Source organism: Apteryx rowi, unplaced genomic scaffold (assembly GCF_003343035.1).
Source record: "Apteryx rowi isolate R43461 unplaced genomic scaffold, aptRow1 scaffold_49, whole genome shotgun sequence".
Classification (NCBI taxonomy): Eukaryota; Metazoa; Chordata; class Aves; order Apterygiformes; family Apterygidae; genus Apteryx; species Apteryx rowi.
In genome coordinates this window covers 3,429,603-3,438,944 of record NW_020450749.1, presented here as the reverse complement: position 1 = coordinate 3,438,944, position 9,342 = coordinate 3,429,603, and the positions used below count along the sequence as shown (strand labels likewise).

Sequence of the window (9,342 nt, the reverse complement as noted above, 5' to 3'; positions counted from 1 at the left end):
ACTTAGTTTTCAAAAGCAGTTAATATAAACTAATTGTGGGAAAGACTGAAATGAAGATCTCAGTGAAATTTTTTTAAACTAGAATTTTGCGAGTTACAGTATATTGTATTTTCTGAAAGTATACAACAACCATTTAATGTCTGAATAAAGACTGCAGCAGAAACTATTTTTTCATAAATTGAGAATTTTTTGGTAAATGTGAACTCTTGTGAAGAGTTACTGTTTGGTTATGACACTGACAAGCCCTGCCTTTGGGAAATAATCCCATTTTAGAACTCTGATATTTGTTTAAACTGTTGCTGCTTTGCTGGTGAGGTCTGATAGGATTTTAGGATTAAAAATATGCCGACTTGTGCGCTGTTCCAATGCCTTTTGCATTTTGTCCTCAGTAAATATATTTTTAGACAAAAAATTAGCCAGAGTACAGAACCATGGCTCTGTGTTTTCACATTTCCTATAAAGATTGCCCTTATCATTCTGGCTAAACAAAAAATCTGTCAAATGAGATGTCAAGGACAACAAGAAGGGCTTCTTCAAATACATCAGTAGCAAGAGGAAGACTAGGGAAAATGTGGGCCCTTTGCTGAATGGGGTGGGTGCCCTGGTGACGAAGGATGTGGAGAAGGCAGAGTTACTGAATGCCATAGTGCTGCCATGCAGAGGGACCTGGACAGGCTGGAGAGGTGGGCAGAGAGGAACCTCATGAAGTTCAACAAAGGCAAGTGCAGAGTCCTTCACCTAGGGCAGAATAACCCCATGCACCAGTAGAGGTTGGGGGTTGAGCTGCTGGAAAGCAGCTCTGCGGAGAAGGACCTGGGAGTGCTGGTGGACACCAAGTTAAGCATGAGGCAGCAATGTGCCCTTGTGGCCAAGAAGGCCAATGGTATCCTGGGGTGCATCAGGAAGAGTGTTGCCAGCAGGTGGAGGGAGGTGATCCTGCCCCTCTCCTCAGCCCTGGTGAGGCCACATCTGGAGTCCTGTGTCCAGTTCTGGGCTCCCCAGTACAAGAGAGACATGGAGTCATTGGAGTGAGTTCAGTGGAGGGCTCCAAAGATGATTAGGGGACTGGAGCATCTCTCTTATGAGGAAAAGCTGAGAGACCTCGGCCTGTTTAGCCTGGAGAAGAGAAGGCTGAGAGGAGATCTTATCAATGTGTACAAGTATCTGAAGGGAGGGTGTCGAGAGGATGGCTCCAGACTCTTTTCAGTGGTGCCGAGCGACAGGACGCGAGGCAATGGGCACAAACTGAAACACAGACACTTCCATCTTAACATGAGGAAATACTTTTTCACTGTGAGGGTGACAGAGCACTGGAACAGGTTGCCCCGAGAGGTGGTGGAGTCTCCTTCTCTGGAGATATTCAAAACGCGCCTGGATGCAATCCTGTGCAATGTGCTCTAGGTGACCCTGCTTGAGCAGGGGGGGGTTGGACTAGATGATCTCCAGAGGTCCCTTCCAACCTCAACCATTCTGTGATTCCCTTTTTCCGCTGGTGTTGTCAGTTTAGTAACGCTTAAGTGTTCATACTTTTGCATGGGCATGTGCAGACAGTCCAAGCTGTGTATCCCTTAACAGCGACCACACTGCATTTTTGTATTCCCCTTCATCTGCTGCTGTGCGAGTACTTTGCAAATGTTGGCAAATACTAGGTGTGTTTTAGGATTTAAGAACATCTGTCAAGTCAGAGCAAAGGTCCATCTAGCCCAGTACCAGCTCTCTAACAGTGACCAATAATAGATATTCAGAGAAGTTTATAAGAACCAGGCAAACATGTTTTGATATTTTCCCTAAATACACTCTCAGCTACTAAGAGTTTGCGACTTAGGAGCCTTTTGAGCCAAAGGTGTTATTTTGATATGTAAAAGGCTTTGATGAATTTTCTTTCATTTACGTGTCCCGCTGCTTTCTGAGCTCATCTGAACTTTTAGCTGATAACAAAACAAAGGCACGCAAAGTTCAAGTTCTTTTCTCATTTCACAGAAAACTAGTCGGATAAATTTACAGAGCAGCTGTAAATATGAAGCCAGCATGAAATATTTTCTCTGCGTATCTGATCAGATCTCAAGCATTTCTTCACTACAGGTTTTCCCTCAGGTAAACAAGAATGTTTAATGCACTGCAGTTGTGTTGTAACAGACCTCTCTAGCTGTGGCAGGTAATCAGCGTTCTCCTTGACCAGAGATGTAAAATGTGGCTTTGTTTTCATCAAAAGTGCTCGGAGTTAAAACACCGAAATACTAAAAATTGTTTTTCCAAGCTCCTGGCTGCTGAAATTGCCAGGAGTAACACATTTGCAAACAGGAGAGGAAGCACAGAAAATGTGAACCAGCTTTTGGTAAAAATCCATGAGTCTTAAGCTGTAGATAACAACAGGTACTTGGATCCACTAACTCTTAATTACCAGACACTGCAAGGTTGCTTTAGTTAAAATTAACCCAATGATTTATTTAAAAGCCATTTTGATGCTTCAGCATAACTAAAACTGTACATCTGTTAGACATTTGGCTTCTAGTCTTGTGTTGCTCAAAATTTTCTGGATGTTTGGAGTAAAAAATGGGGGAAAGCACATCAGAATTTGGGATGTGGATATTTAAAATAAAAAAACAAAGCAGCTTTATTACTTCCACTTTTCAACACTTCTCTTTAAATCTCTAGGATCAGAATTAGTTTCCTCTTAAGAACTGTAATATATTTTGCTGGGCAGCTTCTGCTATTTTGGATTGCAGACTAGTACTTTAAAGCATGTAAATGTTCTTTATACATTCATTAAAATACACATCTAGATGATGACAGTATAGGCGGTTTGGACCAATTAAGTGAGCATCTAAAAGATTTGCATAATAGTCAACAAAATTTAACTGAACAGATGGGTGATGCAGTGAATGAGTGTGCACAGACCTGCTGTTGTGCTAAGTTCCATAAACTTCAGTGTAAAGTTTATGTTGGAAAAAACAATGCCAAGATGCATTCCTTATTTCCACACTGTGCCACTGATCCCAAGGAATCTAGGGATTTGCTCACAAAACCTGAAAGATCAGGTCTTTATTTGGATCATCTTAATACCCAAAGTCCATCTCTCACACACTGAGGATGAGTCAAAAAAGGAGATTTTCCATTAATCTAAAGCTCGGCCGCAAAATGAAATCACCTGTTAACAAAGTAAGAATGTAGATAAAACATTGTTATAAAAGATAAAAACAAAATATATGAAAATATATTCTGAAGTAATCTTACATCTGCTTGTTTCTTTGTTCCTAGAACAACTTGCTTAACATCAGCAATGTATTTTTTTAATTATATCATTAATTCCAAAAACAAGAGAACTTTCTGAATTACTTTATTCTTGCTAAGCAACAATATTTGTTATTCATTTTAAACCACTGTCCATGTGTTTTTTACCAGCTGCAGTAGGCTCTTCCTGTCCTTAGTAACTTAAAATCATGTGCTATTACTGGATAGGGGAAAGCGCTTTACATATTTACTAAAAATTACAATACTTCAACTGTGCTAAATTTCATATTAAGAAGTCACTGTGAGATCCTATAGACGCGTGTTCTAAAGTTTTTCAACTATTCATGCAAATAACCCCAAATCAATTTAGATATCAATGTGTTTATCACAAAATCTTTCAAAGGACATTATTTTTACCCACAAGGTGCAATGAGTCTATAACCAGTAAGTGGAATGGTGCAAGCACTGCCTCTCTCTCATGAAATATTTTCACATGTGTATATTAATGGGACACAAAAGATGCAATCCTTTATAATTTCTCAGTACACAAAATCTTCACAGCCACTTCCTGCTCAGCAGAGCTCACAATCTAAGTGCAGTATGCCACAACAGAAAAAATGAATAGAAGAAAATGAAAGTTACCTCCCACAACAACAGTTCAAGCCAGTTATGTGCTTCCTATAATCATAGCCACGAGTCTCTTTTTATTTGAAAATAATCCTTGTGTTAAATTCTTCAATAAACTAAAAAAACCTCTTCCACCATCCTCCCTCCCCTTAGCCTGCAATCCCTTAACATCCTCCTTTTGCAGAACTTATCTTAGATCCCTTTCCAGCGTCTCTTGAGGAAACAGCTCCCCGTCAGCGGTAGCATTTCTTTAAGTCCTGCCCTCAGAGAAGGCTGTGTGGGCTACACATCAAAGCTGGCATCAGCTCACGTTGGAAGGGCTCCGGTCAAGTAGTGCATTCAAGACGTGGAGCAAGACCTAGCATGCTACTCTTGCTCTTTTAACAGGTAATACCTGTCCAGCTCTGCTTTTATTCAGAAGTATCAGAGCTAGAGTCCTCCCGCCAGAAGGCACTCAGTCGTACAGAAGGCTCAACCCTACAGCAGACCTACAACAGGAGATCTCACACACACACACACACACACACACTAAAACAAATTATTAATGTTAGCAAGTTATATAATTATGTCTTAAGGCTATCTGAACATGGCTGTAAATCACATCTCCTGGATTTGTCCAGAGATATTTTAAAAACAGGACTGTGATTTCCACATTAGCATGTAAGGCAGAGGTTTGGAAGTGTTATTTTACATACAGGTACCTCAAGCCTGTTGTGAGCACATCACTGGTTTTTAGCTTTATTTCATGGACGGTTACAAAACCAGAGAGGTTTTGAGTTACCTTTTTATTCCCCTCCTTCCTTAACACTTTTCTGTTTAAATACTGAGAACTCTCCTACTAGCATACCTATCTCAGCTGATTTGTCTGCAGAGGCATTACAGCTCTGCTTGCATTTCTTTTGCCTCCTACAATACGCTTCAACAGGGAATTCAACTTGATTTTTTGCACTAGTAATTTAGGGCTTGTTTTGCCATGAAAGACACCAATAACTGGAAAGAAATCAAGTGACAACAGTGACAGAGAATTGAAAGGGGAAGTTTATTAGGTGAAAGAGGAAGAGCTAGCAATACTTTGTTTTCAAACACCGTATTAGTTTCATATGGACTAACGATGTAGGGAAAGATGCTTTTTACTGATTCATACCCTTCCCACACATTAAGAGAAGGTATGGATAATATACATATCCCAATATCCAAATATCTTCTATGAAACAGGAAAGACTAGACAATTTCTAGGAGGAATAAATACAGCAAAAAAAAAAACATTAAAAATTCAGGCCTTCTTTGTACATCATAGAGGAACAAAATAGAGCAACTTTGATAAAGGTTTGCAAGTCACTTGTGTTTCTTTTTAAAGATTTAGGCATGGGTAGCTAACACATCACATCATTAACTATTCTGCCCTCCCCCTACCTGAAAAGAGATTATTAAACTGAAATTATAAATTGTTAAAAAGCTCCCTCCCATCCAGAGTTAGGAAGCTGTCCCAAACTTTGGATGTCTTATATTGGTAATGACTAGGCAACAGCAGGAATAGATGCTCAAAATAAATGTAGCTTATATCTGCAATCAAGTTTTAACCAGTGCTAAAATTACCCTAAGGTATATTAAGTGGGCAAGAAAAACATTTCCAAATCCATTACGATCTTGAATGTAATGTGTCTGATTTTGTTGAACAAGTCTATTCACTGATAATTAAAGAGCATCTTTTCAGAAGGTAGTAGGTACAAGCAGATTGATCATGCCACTTACTAAAAATCTAGACACAGTAATAAGTAAACAGGACTCCTTATATGCCTGAACTTATTTAAAAGATTTGTCTTGTCATGACAGTAGTTACAATGACTTTGAATCAACTAAAGCCACTTCTTTTCAGGTTCTGAATTTGGTTCTGAATTAAACAGGGTTCAGCTTGTACACTCTTATAAATCAGATTAGATTCATATATCTTTTTTAACAAAATAATTTTTAATCCTTTAAAAACACCTATAAAAAAGGTATATGATAATCCAATTTTCAAAACTCCCCGTCTTAAATATATTTGTATTTTCTTTTAGTATATAAAAAGGGAAAGGAAGAGTTGTCATGCAAATATTCTGAACAGTCAGATAATATTCAGTAGAACCAATAAGCACATGAACTTTTCAGTAATCATTCTAACTCTCCTCTTTAGTAGCATGTAAGCCAGGGTGCAACTTCAGTTTCCCAACAGTAAATTGATTTCTTGTTTGAAAACCCCCAAAAGCACCATACAAATACTGATCTATTTCCACTTTAAGTCACATATTAGTGCTATATGATCAGAGGGATGTGAAACACTTGGCAGAGCCTGATGGGTTGTTACTTCTTCGTGACTTGGCAATGGAATGACCTGTTCAACCTCTAGAGCATTTTTGTCAATGAAAATGTAGTCCAGACATCCATGAAACCCACCAACATAGTTTGTATAAGCAGGCTCTCCACAAGCACTTTGCAGTTTGAAAGGATGACTTAAAGTCATATTGCACCTTTCTTCTTCTCCGTTAGAGACCCAGTCTTCATGATCTTCAGTAATACTACCGCTGTTAATAAAACTGTAAGCCCCAGATGACGGTGTACTATTAAAATCTCCACAGAATATGATTGGTATGCTAGGATACAAATCACATGCTATATGCTTGATGTGAGACAAGGCTATAGCAATTTGGATGAGACGGATGTTCCCACCTAAAAAACACAAAAACATATTACTTAGAACACTTTGTAGTAGCACTGGAGGAATTTTCAAAACCACTCATTTAAGCATATCTCATATATAGCTCTGAAATACTAATCTGGCTTTAAATCCTCCCTGCACTATCTTTCAGAATAGTTTTCATAAATAAAGAAATCTTTAAGATGCGTGACTATCAACATTTTACAGAAGCAGACTAAGTTTTAAATTAGATTCATGAATGCAAGAACTGTGAACGTTAAGCATCCATATTTCGGCAACTCTCCTGCAACATTCAGATTAAGATCAAAAAGCTACATGATTTAAGATTAAGGGCACATTTCAATATTATTAAGGCCTCCAGTCAGCCCAAAGCATAAGGTCGATTGACTGCACACCACTCACTTCTTGACAACCATGCTAATAGTGTTCCTGAAAGGTGTGGAACTAAAAGAAAACCAATTTAGAGAAGGAGAGGAGAGCCTCTTCCAAAAGCTTCTGTAGCCCAATTTGGTTTCCCTTTGGGCAGTACTCCCAGTATAGCTCCTTCAGATACAAGGAGATGCAGCAGCCATGAGCACATGCAAGTAAAGTTTCATTTTATGGTCTACACTTTGGGTGGATTGCATGCAACGTGACTGCCTTGCTTTCAGCTATATTCTACTATTCCCAGGCAAACTAGAACGATCTTGCTAAAAGGAAAAAAAAAAAAAAAAAAGTGTCTAGTGGCCTGCTTTGACCCATCAAGATAAGTGAAGAAGCAGAAAGTCTTTAGTTCCATAAGAAAAGAATATAGCTGGGAAAGAATAGGGAGAAATCTATTCAAAAGATGAAGCAAGAATGAATGAAGTTCTCGTTTGAACTTCTGATGCAGCAGAAAGAAGGAAGAAACCCTACAGAACCCAGTTATCCTACATACAGAACTGTGACAAAGTTACCTTTTGGATGCCAGTACAGATGAGTATTAGCTACACAAATCTTCCTGGAAGGATCAGTTGCAGACTGAAGAACTGAAACCTGTATAAAAAAATGGAATCTTTCGTAAGTCTTAAATGAGATTATATATTTAAAAAAATGTATTAATAGCTTGTGCTTTTGCGGCAATTCAGTCCAAAGAATCCAACGCTTATAACTAATGAATGGAAAAGCTCAGAAGCTGAGTCCATTTCTCCTCCATATGAAGTCAGGATATCAGCCAATATATTACCAATATTACCACTACAGAATTGCACTCACATCCAGATATTTGACAAGTACTCTTCTGCCTCCTATGTCTCTTGTTAAGTAAAATATTTTCCTTCAGTTCATTCCATAATTTTTCATAAGATGCTGCTAATGCTCTGCTATTCTTAACTACTTCTATTTTCTGTTCTCCCACCTCTGCAACATAATTGGAGCTGTATTTCCGTTTCTAGCATGCAAACTGGAGAATCCTATAGTTGTGAAATTAAGCTTAAATGTTGAGCTTGACCTCAGTTACCAAGGAAAGCTTGTTATTCCTACTCAGCCCATGAGTAAGAAACCTTGTAGCAGTGAGTGTCCCTGAAATTCCTGGAACAGGCCTGATCTTGCAAGTGCTTACGCATGCTTGGCTCCGCAAGCAGTCCCGCTGGCCTCAGCAAGTTCACAAACTCGTCCAACCTTATTTCTTTCCCTACTGTCACTTTTATAGAGTGGCATTATTCAAGCAAATTAAATTAAGTTAATCTTGTTTAAAACTGGCAGGTTAAGTTTTATCAAATATGTATTCTGAAAGACAGGAAAGACACATAAGTAGTGAACAGCTAAGAAGTCTGAGGAACTGTGAGATAAGTGAATACCACAGACCAGCACTCAACACCTGACCCAGCATCTCAGCAGCTTATTTTATCTTAAAATGAAGAAAATCCTTTTTTTGCTGCTTTTTTTTAATCTCCAATTTTTAAATGTCATTCCATAGATTGAGTTGGGTGAAGTCTCACTGTCAACATTTTGTTCTTTCCTGTCCCCAAGTTGCTTTTCTGCCCTATTTGCTTACACCCCCCAACCGAGAAGACGACACCGCTGACTCCTGCCTCCGCTCCGGACCGTTCCTAGTTTTCCTGCCTCCCTCCTGCAGCCTGGCACTCAGCACGCCTAGCTCCTTTGCCGGAGGTGGCGGGAGGCGCGCGCGCAGAGCCAGCACCTGCAGCACGGAGGATCTCTGGAGCACCTTCTCCCGCACCAAGGGGAACTCGGCCAGCTTCTCCCGCAGCTCCCGCTGCGCCGGGTCGGAGAGCAGCGCCTCGCTGAAGGCGACGTCGTGCCGGCTGAGGAGGCCGAGCTTGTCCCGGCGGTAGAAGGTGGCCAGGCCCTCGTGCTGCTTCTCCTTCATCCTGAAGAGCCCCTCGAGGCCGAAGGCGTCCAGCGCCGGGGCGAGGCTCTCGGCGAAGGCGGACCTGTCGACCTCCTGCAGGCAGACGAGGTCGGCGCTGTAGCCGGCCAGCTCCTTCTTGAGCAGGTTCTGGCGGTAGTCGAGCTCCAGGGCGTAGGGCGCGCAGTAGGGGTAGAGCACGGTGCGCGAGAACTCCGTCTGCGCGTACGCGTCCGCCAGGATGTTGTAGGAGACGGCGCGCAGGCGGCCGGCGCCGCACACGCGCCGCGTGTAGAGGTGGCGCGCGTCGAAGGTGCAGGCGCCGGGCCCGGCCTCCACGGGGCCGCTGCTCTCCACCTCGCGCGGCGGCCCGTAGCGCTGCGCGCCGTCGCCGGGCGTGCAGCGCAGCTTCAGCCGCAGCCCCACCAGCGCGTTGCCCGGCGTGAAGACGCGCTCGCCC

At 41.3% G+C, this 9,342-nt stretch overlaps 1 protein-coding gene across 1 annotated transcript; it reads right to left on the bottom strand.

Moving 5' to 3' along the window:
* Nucleotides 1–3,321: 3,321 nt before the first annotated feature.
* Nucleotides 3,322–9,341, bottom strand: PDE12 (phosphodiesterase 12; the record flags this gene model as incomplete). The annotated part of the gene is made up of 3 exons (XM_026078858.1): nucleotides 3,322–6,564; nucleotides 7,489–7,567; nucleotides 8,715–9,341. Coding segments are annotated over 3 exons (1,149 nt in total), but the record flags the coding sequence as incomplete, so codon positions are not given.
* Between the last annotated feature and the right edge of the window lies 1 nt (nucleotide 9,342).